Source organism: Neolamprologus brichardi, chromosome 14 (assembly GCF_056152115.1).
Source record: "Neolamprologus brichardi isolate AB-2024 chromosome 14, ASM5615211v1, whole genome shotgun sequence".
Lineage (NCBI taxonomy): Eukaryota > Metazoa > Chordata > Actinopteri > Cichliformes > Cichlidae > Neolamprologus > Neolamprologus brichardi.
The window spans coordinates 1,235,897-1,251,904 of record NC_142117.1 but is presented as its reverse complement, the minus strand read 5'-3'; the positions used below and the strand labels follow the sequence as shown (position 1 = coordinate 1,251,904).

Here is a 16,008-nt window from a genome sequence, read left to right as displayed (position 1 = left end):
TGGAGCACAAACATCTGGAGCACAGACATCTGGAGCACAGACATCTGGAGCACAAACATCTGGAGCACAGACATGTGGAGCACAGACATGTGGAGCACAAACATCTGGAGCACAGACATCTGGAGCACAAACATGTGGAGCACAGACATGTGGAGCACAGACATCTGGAGCACAGACATCTGGAGCACAGACATCTGGAGCACAAACATGTGGAGCACAGACATGTGGAGCACAAACATCTGGAGCACAGACATCTGGAGCAGCATGTTGATGCTGTTGGTTGAGATCCTGAAGACTGAAGTCCAGGCAGCTCCAGCAATGATCCACTGATGTGTTTTTATTCCACGTATGAATGTTGTTATTGACAGAGATGAAGTTACTCAAAAAAGTCATTATTACACATATTACACAGAACACTTTAATTAAAAGTAATGGAGTATGTTACTTCATTACTCCTCATAACAGTACTTTCATGTTACTGTGTAAAATGAGCTGAAACACTGTCTCATAATCACCATAATCTAAAGCTGAGGTACAGCCCCACACACCAACACAGATCCTGATGAGGTCACGTGATCTTTCTCTGAGTGTTTATGAACACAAATCAAAGATGAAACAGCACAAAGACACTTCAAAGTGATTCTACTGTAGAAACATGAACAGGTAGAAACCTGCAGCCTGACTGCTCATCACTTTGTTACCTGTTCAGGTTCAGCAGCAGCAGCTCACTTTATCACGGTGCTGGTCTGGGGTCAGTGTTTACTCAGCTTTAACGTCACTCTGGGTTCTTGGCTAGCTTAGCGTTAGCTTAGCTTTAGCTTAGCGTTAACATGCTGTCAGGTGTCTCGTGTGGTGTGTAAATATTAATCACAGTGACAGTAAAGGAGGTAAAGGGCTGACGTCATCACGTACGCTGCGTCCTCTGTGGACTCTGAGTGAACTCACAAAGTACAAACTACAAGTACACAAACACGAACGTAGCTCAGAGTGGCGGACACACTCGGCCTCGTTGGTCCAGCTGTGAGTCCGTTACCGTGAACTATGGAGCGGCAGATTTGTGCTGGAACTAAGCTGCACACAGCTGATGTTAGCCAGGAAAACATTACACACTGACTTTAATGGAGAGACCGGAAATACAAACACACACAGTTTGTTGTGTGAAGAAATCGAACATGAGCTGAACAAACAGTAAAGTTCCTAAAGACAAACTGTTAAAGGAGGAAACAAAGCAAACTTACAGTTTCTTCACACACCAACAACAAGCTCCACTCCACGAAGTTCCACACCTGGACACTAAACACTCGACGAAAAAGAAGTGAAAGTAAACTTTCAGCCTAATGCGGCGTTTGGGGACAATCAGGGGCTTTGAAATACTGTGCTGCGTTCCAGTTCCCCTCAGAAACTCCTAAACCTCTGGCAGGCTGTGATTTGTTTCTGCTGGTTTTCCAGTTTGAAGCACAAACATCTGTCATCACTTTGTTGTTCTTCTTCCTGCAGCGTTTGAATTACTGATGGCAGCAAAGTTTGAATGGAGCTCTCTGTCTGTGCTGATTTGTTGCCCTCTGGAGGTCAAAGCACAAACTGCATGATGTCAGTGTAACCACCACAGAGACAGGAAGTGTTTTTATGACTGAAACACTGAAATGATGCTAACGGCTGTCGTTAAGCTCACTGATAGCAGTGTTTCCTTTAATACACCTTCTGTAAGTGGTTTTATTTATATATCAACATATATAAATAAAACCACTTCTTTTACATTAGTAATTCCTTTTGTGCATAATTTTATATTATTGTTAATAATAAATTAATTAAAGCAACAAAACAACCTGAAGAGCCGGTTCGGAGCCGAAAGAGCCGGTTCTCTAAAAAGAGCCGGAAATCCCATCACTAAAGCACATGTCCACACATTGGCTGTGTCCCAATTCAGGGTCTGCATGCTTGAAGTACGCATTTCAAGTGCGATCACGTCACCGCCACGCGACGACGGCTGTCCCAATTCGAAGTGTACTTCAAATGCGCCGTCGATTTCCCCAAATATCAAGCGTAGTCCGGTGCATGCTTTGTGGTCCCATATATCCCACAATTCATAGCGCGGCGGTTGGTGTGGATAATTTTGCCGCAAAATACAGCAGAAGGGAGCGGCCGAAGAGTGAACTGTCAAAAGTAATTACTGAATATGACGTCACTTATTTATGTGCGAATGTTTAATAACGAAGAACAATAAAACAATACTGTTGGCCACATGGTGGCAAAGTTTTGTAACATTAGTGATGTTTGTACTTTCAGCGTTAACTTGGTTTTAAAGCCTCATATGTGTGTGTGTGTATATATATATATATATATATATATATATATATATATATAGTTGACCTTATCTTACAAAGAATGTGATGATTTTATGGATAATTAAAGTCAGTCATATATCCACAAACACAACAAGCTGAAAGTCAGTGATGCTGCTCGGTTTGTAGTCCTGAATATCACGGCACAAGCAGGATTCACTGCACTGTTAATGTTAGCTATGTTATATTGCTGCCTCTGTTCTGTGTCTTTCATTCCTAGCATGTGTGCTCAGAGGTTTTCAAAGTGCATTATAAGCATGTCGAACATTAAAAGACCAACAAATATAAGTTTGTCATACTTTATCGATGAAATCTTGGAAAATATAAATAACATCTATAGCAGAAGCAGTGTATCACTCTTGGTCTTGCAAGACAATTTTGCGTCCAGTTGTTAATTCTTGAACAATGTGCACCGATCTCGTACAAAAGATGTGGTTTGCTATGGTTCTCTAACCCAACCAGGTTACTAAAGTACTGAAAATGAGGAGACAACATTACAACAACGTGCCAAATAAGCTAGGTCCATCATGTGCAGCCAAGAAACCTGTGATCTGCCAAAGTTGGCGTGGATTTTGGTACGACTTCTAAAGGTCTGTGTTTCTGCAACCAAGACGTTGCTTCAGGCCGTCTACATCCTGTGGTTCTGAACTTTGGATGGACAAATGGCAGCAGCCGTTTATCAGAAGCACCCAGACTGCTCTTGGCGATGGTCTGACTCAGTCCTCGGGCCACAACCTTTTATCCCCTGTTAGCGTTGTTTGGTCTTTGCACCTGCACGTGTCCTTTGCTTCCAGCAAAATGATTGTGACAACGGGACATTCAGCATCTAGCAGATGTTATATCTGCAATATGCAGCAGCAGTTTTTTACAGTTACCTGCCTGCTATACCCAAGAGACGTGATGATTTATGGTGTCGGCCCTGTTATCACAGAATGGACCACGTGACCAGTTAAAGTGGTGACAAACTGTTGGCTCTGTCAAAACGAAAAGTAGTTATTGGGGCTAAAAAAGGATTTACAGCCTATTAAACGTGCAAGAGAGCTGATCCAGTTTCCAGCGAGTCCATCATCAGCTGGGCTGATTCATGACAAGAACGTCCCAAGTGTGAAGTCAGTGAATCAGTGCTGGCCTGGTGCTGAACACAGTGAGGCTGAAGGGACTGTGGAGACATCAGCACATCACATTTTATATTGGTTTTATTATAATGTGCTTCTAGTAAGGAACAAAAGCACAGACACCAACCTCCTGATCTGCGGAGCAGTGGTGGTAGAGGAACTTCGTCTCAGCTTTTTAGTAGAAGAGGGGGTGAGGTGGACTTTGGAGGGCTTCGGGGGAGGGAGGATGGAGCAGTGTGAAGTCTTGGACAGGTTTAACCTGACACAGAAAACAAGAACACCTCATATTTGTGTGTGTGTGTGATCCAAGAGCAAATACTAAACTTGATCCTTCACAAAAACAAGCACAACGAACAACTTCTCCAAAAATCCTTCTGATGATTTCTACGCTCACTGCAGGAATCAACATCTGCACACACACTCTGTACAAGAGACAAGAGACAAATACGCTTCGACGTGTGGGAGGTACCTCGAGTTAACCTTCGTGGAAGCCCAGTTCTTGGTTGTGTCAGGTTAGCAGTTTAGTGATGTTAGTTTACAGGAGAAGCACGTTGTGAGTTTGGTTCGTGGTCGTCCTTTGGTTTCTTTTTGCCGCAGCTCCCATATCCCCGATTTGTAACTATTTACTTTTTATGAAATGTTTCTTGAACTATGGCAGCATCTTATATATCTGCTATATTTGGGCCGTGGATTCAGGGACCAAAACAAAAACTGTAGTGAGCAGAGGTATTATCTACTGATTGTGTGTCTGGCGGCAGCCACGGGTGGAGAGCAGAGGCAGCGGGCAGGCCAATCGAAACGCAGCTCAGGCCGCGGCTGCAGCAAAAACTTGGGCGTAGGAGGAGCGATTCTGGCAAACCGTCAGGAGGGGGAAGTGGTGCTCTACCAACACGGTGTCCAGTAAAGATGGAGGCCTGCTGACTCCAACTGAGGACACTGTCAGGCAGTAGAAGGAATACTCTGACAACCTCCACAACCTTAATCTCACTCATGATTAACTAAAGTATCCAAAGACAACAACTTCTCTTGTTGCATTTAGGTTTCAGTTTAACCGAAGAACAAAAAAGGATGCATGAGCTCGAGCAGCTTATACACAACATTTACGCTGCACAGATGAGAACACAGCAGGATTTCATGCAGTCCAGTCTGTCTGTTAGACAGCGTGCAAACAAAGCATTCGACAACAGTCACTTATGTACTTTCTGACATCCACAAAAACATGTTGGTGTCTATTATATCTCCTTGTTAATAGAAACTTTGTTTTGAGCTAATTCTCAACGTGTCTCTTGCACTGACCACAATAACCATTTATCATTAATTAAATTACAGATATTGGTACCTTGAGCAGGATGACGCTGATCTCGGTGGGCGTTTTCCCTTCAGTGCTCTCAGTTCGTCTCCCTGTGTCAGACTGACTTCTTTGCAGTTATTCTGCACAGACACAGAAAGAAAGACACAATTAGCAGCATGAAAACACAACATTATGATCAGAACTCAGTAGCCTGTTTGAATTCTGCAGTAACCATTAAAAAAAGGTGCTATGAAGTCACACCGCTGACCTCATCCAAGCTATATGACTTGCAGAGCACGGTGTTGATTGACAGGTCATCCATGCTGGAAAGCAGCGAGGACACTGCCTCCTGTTTGCCTCCCTGCACAGAGTCAGAGCGGTGAAGCTGCTGTTGCTGCAGCTGCTGCTGCCGACTCCGTCTCTGTTGGACCAGCTTCTGTTTAGACCGATGCACGTCACCCTGAACCCACAAACTGTGCTGCTTCCTGCACACAAACATCAAACACACGCCACAAACTAACTGTGATATCATGTTTAGCAGGTATAACATTCAACATCCTGGTTTAGCGTGTAAGTAGACACACAAAGCTAGTAGCCATTAGCAACAGAGCACTACTGTGGCGTAAGGAGGAAGTGTGCGTCCAGAGCTGAGGAGAGAAACCAGCTGACTGCAGTCTGCAGCAGTAACACAGTTTCAGGCTTTTTTTAATTCGATTTGATTCATCATCCACCAGTTTCCCACTGCTGCAGTCACCACCAGCTGCACATGGGCACCCTGGGGAATGCCCCACCCTGACCTCCACCTTTTGCTTCTCTTCTAACTTTTACTACATTTCCAGCGTGCTCCAACCATGACCTCAGCATGGAGAAACATCTTGTGTGGTAACAGCAATAGATGCCACAGCCTAAGGACAGACGGGCCTTGTTTGTCCAGCACATCTCACAGATGCTCGATGAGATTGAGATCTGCCGACGTTGAAGGCCAAGGTGACACCTCAAACCCTTCCTGATCTACTTCCTGATCTACTTCCTGATCTACTTGTGCTTCGTGTGAAGACTCCAGCGACACTCGAAGTATTAGAGAACAGCTGTACTCAGTGACCAACGCCTTTTGGGTCATTGCAAAATGTCGAACAGCTTGTGTTTAAATAAAAAAGACTGGAAACAGAAAAAGTGAACCAATCACACCTTCACAGATAAACGCAATGACCCTGATGAAGGCCACTAACACGTTATGGTTCCCTAATACTCTGTGACTGGAGTCTTCACCTCGTCAGATCTTCCTCCGTGCACCTTGGAGGTGAAGTTGCCGTCTGCTTGTGTTTTGTGACATTATCCCAATGAAGTGTTGCAGACGTGTCTGTGTGCACATCATCTGGAAAGCAGTACTCCTGTACTTTCATGAACGGCACTAAAGCTTAATGATTGTCTCCGACTGATACCTTTGGAGTCACGGAAATTGGAGCGTTTGGTTTGAGCGTCACAGCTGAGGCACAAACTCACTCTTCTAAGAAGTTTTGCTGTGGACCGATGATAGATCCAGGTCTGCAGACTCTGATCCAAGCAATCGCCTCGGCTGCAGTAAACCGGAAGTGCTTCATCAGGTAGCAGCCAATCAGAGTGCCCGTGCGGCCTAATCCAGCTGTAAATGGATGGAGTGTTTAAAGAGACAAAGTTAAGATAAAAGAAATAAATGGCATCAATTAAACATACATAAACACTTGAAGTCCTACCTTTACAGTGCACTGCCACTGCCCCGTCTGTGCTTTCACACACATGCAGAAAGCGTCTGACGATGAGGTCAGAGGGCGTGGTCCCATCAAGGAAGAAGAGGTCGTGGTGCTCAAATCCTGCATCCTCAAACCGCCTGCCATCATACAACTTCCTGTTCAGACGAACCACGGTCGTTACGTCATTTTGGCAAAAGTATGAGAAGTATGCCTCGGGTGTGTGGAGGGGATAACCTGGAGACAGAATCAACAACAACTGAGTTACGTCGTACGTTTCAATCAGCGAGGGTCTGTTTTTAATGCAAGTCCTGTCTCTTAATGCAAACGTAAAATAAGATTCAATGACGTAGTGTCAACTGATTTATATTGTAAGGTAAAGACGTTAAATACAGAGAAAACTCAACGATCGAACGGCCCCAAGCACCTGCTGACAGCGGGAAAGAAAAACTCCCTTTTAACAAGAACCAGGCTGAGGGAGGGGGAGCAATCTGCCACATGTGGTCGGGGTGAGGGGAGGACAACAGGACAAGAGACGGACTGGAGAGGCAGAGGGGAATAATAACTACGTGCAAAGTGGTGTAAATACACAGGAAGTAAAAAGAGCTGAGTGATGAAGAAGCATGAGTGCATCATGGGAAACCCCGAGCCACTGCAGGGCTCAGGCTCGTCTAATCCAGCCGTAACAACATGACAGCACTAAGCAGGAAACAATACACGCCATCAGAAGACAGCAGGGTAAGGTTAGCTCTTCTCAGCTGTTTCAGGACGTGCAGGCACTGAGGGGCTGCACAGGCCTTCTGTCAGGCCAAGCAACGTGAGCACTGATGTTGGTTTGGAGGCATGCTTTTAGCTTTTAGCTTAGAGATTCTGACTCACCATCTTCTATCTTACCACGAGAATGAGGGCTACTGAACGCCAGAACCTTTCCCGGAACGATCCAGTTCATATCTCCATTTTCAACTCGCTAAAAGCAAAAAAAGAAAGGAAAGAAAGACTGTGATAGAGGTTAGTGACATATCAGTTAAAAACATGGATCCAGAACACCTTAATTATACCACCACTGCAGTAATGAACACATACGGTCTTTTACCTTTCATTGGAAATCAGTTTTGTTGCAGTGGACACAGGTAAGCTGACCTTTACTTCACTGACTGTCTATCACTTGGACGGGTGAGTTATGGATCAATCTAACTGAGAAACTGAGGAAGTACAGCGTGCACCAAGGCAGGCCTGGACATCGTACGAGCCCTTGGTTGGCCCTGACTGTGTTACTAACAGCACTGCAAATAAACTGGATGAATAACAAGCGTACGTTACTTATTTCTTACTGTATCCTGGTCCTGTTTTCATTGATATCGACCTGTAGCACAGTCAGCACTCTGCAGTCTGTTACCTCATAATGTTCATATTCTTCTGCACTGAACCTTTCAAAATCCAGGAAACCATGTTGTAATGCCTGCAGAGGAAAAGAGCAGGAACAGATTTTCACAACAAAAGCACAACTCCCCCCAAAGGGCTGAAATGTTTAGTGTTATAGTGATCTGCAGTGGTTTCACAGATTCAGTTCAGTTTTTTTTAGCACCAAATCACAACAAAGGTCACTTCAGGCAGTTAATATTGTACGGTAAAGACCCTACAGTTATACAGAGGAAACACAATCAGACCACCCCTACGAGCAGGCACACTGGTGACAGTGGGGAGGAAAAACTGGTTTTTAACAGAAACACATGTTCACCAGAACCAGGCTCAGGGAGGGGCGGCAATCTGACTGCTGAGGGGCTGAGGGGACGGAGACAGGACCAAAGACACACTGTGAAGACAGCCAGAGATTAATAACAAGAATGATTCAGTGCAGAGAGGTCTGTTAACACATAGTGAGTGAAGAAGAAACACCCAGTGCATCATGGGAATCCCCAGCAGCCTACGTCTATTGCAGCATAACTAAGGGAGGATTCAGGGTCACCTGGTTCAGCCCTAACTATATGCTTTAGCAAAAAGGAAAGTTTGAAGCCTAATCTTGAAAGCAGAGATAGTGTCTGTCTCCTGAATCCAAACTGGAAACTGGTTCCACAGAAGAGGGGCCTGAAAACTGAAGGCTCTGCCTCCCATTCTACTTTTAAATACTCTAGGAACAACAAGTAGGCCTGCAGAGCGAGAGCGAAGTGCTCTAATAGGGTGATATGGTACTACAAGGTCATTAAGATAAGATGGGGCCTGATTATTTAAGACCTTGTATGTGAGGAGCAGGATTTTGAATTCTGGATTTAACAGGAAGCCAAAACAGGAGAAATCTGCTCTCTCTTTCTAGTCCCTGTCAGGACTCTTGCTGCAGCATTTTGGATTAGCTGAAGGCTTTTCAGGGAGTTTTTAGGACTTCCTGATAATAATGAATTACAGTCGTCCAGTAGTTATCAGGGTTCAGATCATATCTGATCACATGTGGTCTCAGGCTTGTTTGCACTGTAAATAAACATAAAGCATCACTAAGAGAGTAAAAACTAAGCAGCTGCTGTTCAGCTGAGCTCAGGACTGGGGGGGAGGGACACAGCATGCAGTGCTGTCTCGTAGAAAGCAGCAGCCTGTACCTAAACGGCATGTAGCCTGTGTTGTTTCCTGCTATCAGAGTCCTGTAGGCATCTTCTGGGCTTCTCTTCAAATACATCACCTACAGGGCAGAGTTAAACTACATCACTAATAATGGACAGACAGACGGGCAATCAGATGATGTGATGGACAAATGAAAGGATATTTACAGCATAGGCACCAATGAGAACAGCAGCATTGGCTCTCTTCTTCTGGTCGTAGCTGGTGTAGTGAACCAGTCTCTTTCTAGACATTGTGAAAGACTATAAACCAATAATGATAATCAATAATCAGTGAAACAGCACATGTGCATTAATACATTTAAAATAAGTGTCTAATGTCAGAGGAGTGCACACACACCATCAGAGAAAAGACCTTTCAAAATAAGAGTCTACTGTCAGAGGAGTGCACACACACCATCAGAGCAAAGACCTTTCAAAATAAGAGTCTACTGTCAGAGGAGTGCACACACACCATCAGAGCAAAGACCTTTCAAAATAAGAGTCTACTGTCAGAGGAGTGCACACACACCATCAGAGCAAAGACCTTTCAAAATAAGAGTCTACTGTCAGAGGAGTGCACACACACCATCAGAGCAAAGACCTTTCAAAATAAGAGTCTACTGTCAGAGGAGTGCACACACACCATCAGAGCAAAGACCTTTCAAAATAAGAGTCTACTGTCAGAGGAGTGCACACACACCATCAGCGCAAAGACCTTTCAAAATAAGAGTCTACTGTCAGAGGAGTGCACACACACCATCAGAGCAAAGACCTTTCAAAATAAGAGTCTACTGTCAGAGGAGTGCACACACACCATCAGCGCAAAGACGTTTCAAAATAAGAGCGTAACGCGTTTTCTAAATGATGTCTATACAGCAAACAAAGCCCTGAGTCTGAAGACCTTCATCTGCATTACCTTCAGCTTCCTGTTGAGTTTCCAGCAGTATCTGTACAGCATGGCCAGGTTGAGGGGCCCAAAGTCTGCATAAAAACTGCAACACACAGCGAGAGATGGAGGAGCTTTCAACAATTACAGCAACAACTCAAATCAGCCACAAAACTAACCCACTGACAGGTGTATTCGGTGACATTGTTCATCTGGTTCTAATAAAATGCTCCGTTAGAACACCCACACAATGCAGACATGGAGTCAGAGGAAGCTCACAGCTTTGTTTCACTCAATGAAACCAAACTCAGATCCCGTTTGTCTGCTGCAGAAAAGAAAACTGTTATCAAGGCTGGAACATGACAGACGAGCAGGGGTGCAAGTCAGCACTGTTACAGCAGAACATCAGGTTCTATAAAGTCCTTTCCCTAACACCACAGCATTGGATACCAGATTACTCATCATCACTGCTATTCAGTAAGTCGGCCAACAGCACGAATGACAGCAAGAGGATCTCAAAGATCGTCAAACAAGCACTGAAAGCTGTCACGTTGGGGTCGACCCAGCATTTTGAGTTCTCTTGCTTTGGTTTATTTTTGAAGGATCGTTTTTGTTCTCTGGTGCTTTGTTGATTATTATTATTATTTATCTATTGTTTCTGTGATTCTGGTTTTTGCTCTCAGGTTCTGTGTTCCTATGTTTGCTGTGGGTCTTGATCTGTGTCCAGTCTGCGTCTTTGTGATTTCTTGTGTTCCCTCCCTTGTCTCGTCTCGTTAATTACTTCCACCTGTGTGTGATCTCCCTGTGTTTCTCTGAGTGTATTTAAGTCGTGTCTTCTGTCGTTGCCGGTCCGTCTGTGTATCTGCCATGTTTCACCCGTGTGTTCTGCCCACCCTCCTTCATGCTCGTGTTCTGCTTTGTGTTTACTAGTTTAGTTATTCCCAGTATAGTTTAGTTTAATCTTCGTTTGCCATTTCTTCCCTGTGCTCTGTGTTCAATAAACCACCTTCACGACTGCCTGCAATTGGATCCTCCTTTATTTCCTCCACACGGCACACTCCACTGTGACAAAAGCCATCTCAGGTTTACTCATAGACCACCTCCCCGGTTAATCACAGCTCAAACACCCGCTCTGTGACAGACACACTGAAACTGTGATATATCCCATGATACTGATGCTCAGAGTTGAGCATCAGGAACTCAGGCTACGTTCACACTGCAGGTGAAAGCGCATCAAATCAGATTTTTTGACCCTCTGCGACCATCTATCCGATCATGGTGTGACAGTGTGAACGACACAAATCTGATATTTTCAAATCCGATCTGGGTCACTTTCGTATGTGGAGCTGAATCCGATACATATCTGATGTTTTAGAAAGCTGCTGTTTGATGGTCATGTCGCAAATAAATCCGTCTTTTACGTCACTGACACAAGACAGACGCCGATTATCAGCGCCGGAGAAGACATCGCGAACGCTTCCATCCAGTGAAACTGTTGGGAAGACAACGTTGGAGAAACGTGAACATTTTATTTGTACTGTATAATCTGCAGATTCTGACAGAAATCTGCAACTATCCTTTGAAGCAGCGCTCCTCTAAAACAGCAATAGGATCATTATTAGGTTATTTACATTATTATGTAAATAACAAAATAACTTAAAGCAAAAATTGGGAAACGTAAAGGCCGAAGTCTTTATATTAAGACCATCAGTCAAACAATACTGTTGCTCTGGGTCTAAACAGAGCGCGTTGTGTGTGATGTCTTCTTTTGCGCATGCGCCGCTTTGAGCGTTCACACTAGAGCGCGTTTGCTGTCGCATTTTATTTGTAGTGTGAACGAGCAGACAGAAAAATCAGACTTGATCCAAAAATCTGAATTGAGCATCAAGACCTGCAGAGTGAACGTAGCCTTAGAGTTCCTAAAAAGTCCTGAGAGGTCAGGAAATGCTGGAAACCAGTTTCCACCCAGCCCTGTGTACTGTGGTGGCCTGCAGCTCCACAGCAGAACATCCACAGTATGAAGGTGCAATTTGCAGGGCACATATAAACGCATAGATGGAGCATTTTTCCAAGGCTGTTTCACCTCTGATCTGTCTCTCATCGGTGTATAAAGGGTGTATAATTAAAACTATTTTATATCCTAAAATAAATGCAGATCATTTAAGGAACCATAACTCGTGCGTGCTCAGTCAGGGGTTATGACCACAGAGTAGGCCAGGACCAGATGATTGGTTTATGACATCAGTCACACTGGTGATACATCAACAGACATTTTCATGGAGAAACAGTGCAAATGTATCAACATGACAACACAGGGTTGGATGAAATTCTCCACAAGTATGTGGACTTCATGTCTTCACTGACGTATGAGCTGTTCCTGTTGGAGGGTTGACGGCGTGTGTCTCATGTCACACTCCTCCACAGTGAGGATGGACTTATTGATACGTGCCTCTGGTGACTGCACTTCAAAACAAGGAGTGATTCAACTGCTCTGCTAGTGAAGCATCAGCTCTGTGACTGCTCCTGTACTCGGTGATGTGCTGCCCTCCTGACACACCTGCCTGCTGTTGTTGCTGTCCAGGTGATCTTCCACCTGTACTGTGATTTGGCCTTTCAGACGCCTCGTTGCACCGTCACTCACTCTGAAGGCAGCCGGTGGACGTCCCCGGTCATCCAGGGCTTGTGGTTGGGATAGACCAGGTGACACAGTACACCTCCAGTCTGGATGTTCAGGAATGTCCTGGTGGTGTGGAGACAGTCCTGCAGCTGCTGTAAGGCTTCATCAGGCCAGGTTCTGATAGTCTTCGTGGTGGCCAGAGCAGCTGTCCTGACAGGAAGCAGCTTCCTGCTCACATCCAGGCGGCATGGCGGCACTGTAAGGAAGTTCTTTCAGGGTCTCCCCACCTATTAGAAGTTTTACCGTCCCACTGCTCCCGGCCCTGCTCGTTGGGAATCGTCCAATTAGAGTTTTCTCTCTAATATTGTAGGTTGTTTACCTACAAAGGGCCTGGATGTAACTGATGTTATACAAATAAAACTGGACTAAACTAAATCACCAGTTAAGCTAACGTGAATGAACATGCATGTCTTTGGACTGTGAACCAGGGAAAACGTGTGAACTCCAACTAGAAAGACCACAGTTTGAACCAGGACACCATCCCTCCGGGTGGAGCAGTGGACTTCCTCTAACAGTATAATGGTAATCAGAGACCAGTGATGAGAAGTCAAGGAAGGACAGGACCATGACTGTCAAAAGGCGTGTCTCTCTGAAATGAACAGGTGGGATATTAATGAGGTCAAAGGAATTTCTAAAGGACACGAAACAACAAAAACGGAGGCAAACAAAGTTCATCTGTTACAAAAGAGGCATCAGAAAGAAATGATTTGTAGGAGCGTGTGCTGGCAGTGAGCAGGAGCAGACTGTTACCATGGAGACTTTCAGTGGCAATGACATCGCAGCGTTTCTCACTTTTCAGCCATTCGTGTGTTTGTTGAGTGAATCTGCAGGATTCACTGAACCTTCAGCTCCACGTGTCTCTCAGACCAGCTCGGCTGACATAATCAGCTACAGCTGGTTAGCAGAATCATGAGGAAGCTTCACACACTACACGTTTTACTGCACAACAGTACGAGACACCCCGAAGCACTGAAGAAGCTGGAGATCTCCTTCAGGCACTTGTAGCCGTCTCAGCCACAGAGACCAGATCTCTGCAGATCTCTGCAGATCTACTGGACAGATGACATGAAGCGATCAGAGTTTGAGTCACTTTGAATGTTTTATGCTTGTTGCTGTTATAGAAAGTCATGAGTTTACTTTTACATGGTACAGAAAGTATTTTGTTAAATGAACATTCAGCTAAACCAAGAACAACACCAACTATAACATCAGCATGTGAATGATAACATCCGGACTCACTTTAAATGGATGTCAGACGGCGGTACGTCAGAATTGGGGATCAGACTAGATCACAGCTTACCTTTCATATATGAGCTCCTCATCCGTGCTGAAGAAGTGTGTGTTGGCTGTATTCTTAGGTTTGACCCGCAGAGTGGCAAAGTACAGGCGGTCTGTGGTGCACACACACACACACACACACACACACACACACACACACAGGTTACATTCAGCCTCACAGACAGTCCTGGCTTCAGATACAGGGCGATAACGCTCTCTTGTCCCGATCACACCGAGCTGCTGACTGTATCCAGGTATTTTTGGTGTCTCGGTTACAGCACAGGATCAGTTCCCCTCATTAACTGCTGCTGAAACCAAGGCAGGACCCAAATCTCCGTCCTTACATGACACACTGGTGCTGGTTACTTAACCTGATTTAGCCAAACTTAATCCTCGCACTACTGAAATGCTTCTTTTTACCAGATTAGAGAACGATGGGTCGTGGCTTCATAAACGTAATAAACTTTGTAATTCTTTGCTTTAACTAAACTGTATTATTTGACTCTATAATTATTTGACCTGCCAACTGTTAGCCTGTAAGTTTGAACCTTTCAGCTACATGTAGTTTTACATGTACTCATGAGTGAAGCAGCTTCAGTAAAACTGGAAAGTTCTGCAGTGATAGCTGAAAAGAGAAAAACTTATTCCTGGAAACGAGCTGCTGTGTAAAGGCTGTGAAGCTGACCTGCACCTGCATGGACTCACTTTACCAGGATTCTTTTTACCGTCTTAATGCACAGCTGTTACAGTTTATATCATGTTAATTATAGCAGACACAGCTGAAAACGATCCAGCATCCTCCAGGCCAAAGGCCGACCAGCTGCCCCACAGTCCTGTCAAGAGTTATTGTTCTCCACAACAATGTACAGTGCTGATGAAGAAGCTACAAAATAATCAGAAATGTCCTCGTCTCTTATTTGGTTAGTGTCCCCATGATGGAGACCATCGTGGTCAGTGTAGCTCACACTGAATCATACTGGTTTAGCTTTGTTTGAAAGAACAAATGAGCCAAAATGAACGAGCAGGTCAGTGCTGTGTATTTATGTCCACGCTCTCAGTCACACACATGGAAATACTGCAGGCTGTAGTTTCTTATAGAAAACCATTATGCAGTATTACATCCCAGCACTGATGTTAAACTTACCCTTAATAAATTCTGATGAGCTGGCCTGCTCATATCCATCTGCCATTTGTTACAGTGGGAATGGTCACAGTGTCCCGGAGTGAGTTTGTCCTCTTCTTATCTGTTGTGAGACCACTCGAGATGTTCCAAAAATATCAAGAGTTCACTACAGAATAGCATTTCACCTGCGTCACTACTGTAAATGAAAAGGGTCCAACTTTAAAGTCTCCCCGCCCGCCGCTGATGAGGAGCATGCGTAAAGTCTCCAAAGTCGCTCCGCTCCACGGACTGCGCCTGAACCGAGAGGTTTCCGCTCCTCCGTGCCTGAACTACAACAAATATCCCAGCAAGTAGAAGATTTACAGGACAGCCCAGAGTCGTGGCAGCGATGATCTCTCTGCTGCCTCGCACATGCTCAGTCAATGGTCACATAAACGCGCGCACGCACACATCACCGGCCGTGCTGCCAAAGCCTGCTGGAGCTGGATTTAAACAGAAATCCCCTTTCCCATTAATATAAACTGTATTTATATTTATTTATATTTATATATTTCAAGGCTGCTACAAAATGCACCGTTTGCTTATTTGTATTTGTGTGAACATTACAAAAGTAACACCACAAAGTCATCTATGCTGATGGCATTTCTCTCCTGTCTGAGTGGCCTCCCTCTTCCACACGTTGTGCTATGATGAGAGCTGGGTTAGGTTGGATGGAGGACTGCACTGTGGTTTGTTCCCATCACCCAAAGCTGTAAAGCCAAAGTCCTGAGTGCCAAATGTCTGAGCTGCCTGACTGAACTGTGACTTTCACAGGCCGCTAGCTAAGTCTGCACTTGCATCACTTAGTTTTCTAATCAAGTGTTTGCTTGTTAAACAGAAATATTTAGTCATATTTAGAATGACTACAGATACGGGGGTCGCCTTACAGTTTACATGCATTGATCTCTAAAGGGCTCCATATGCTACACGGTGCTGTCACAC

General features: G+C 44.7%; 2 protein-coding genes across 4 annotated transcripts in view; both read right to left on the bottom strand.

The window, feature by feature from the left end:
* Positions 1-16,008, bottom strand: part of LOC148098680 (protein NLRC3-like) — a 321,437-nt gene that overhangs the window by 193,627 nt on the left and 111,802 nt on the right. The gene's annotated exons all lie outside the window — the stretch shown is intronic.
* LOC148098687 (dual specificity protein phosphatase CDC14AB-like) lies at positions 3,091-15,339 on the bottom strand. Its single transcript, XM_087851389.1, has 14 exons — positions 15,049-15,339; positions 13,927-14,017; positions 9,980-10,055; positions 9,232-9,324; positions 9,064-9,143; positions 8,248-8,257; positions 7,872-7,934; positions 7,370-7,442; positions 6,482-6,712; positions 6,252-6,390; positions 5,017-5,233; positions 4,797-4,888; positions 3,585-3,716; positions 3,091-3,501 (listed from the first exon to the last, which is right to left on the bottom strand). The coding sequence occupies exons 1-14, from the start codon at positions 15,092-15,094 to the stop codon at positions 3,453-3,455; spliced, it is 1,392 nt and encodes a 463-aa protein (XP_087707515.1). The 5' UTR covers positions 15,095-15,339; the 3' UTR covers positions 3,091-3,452.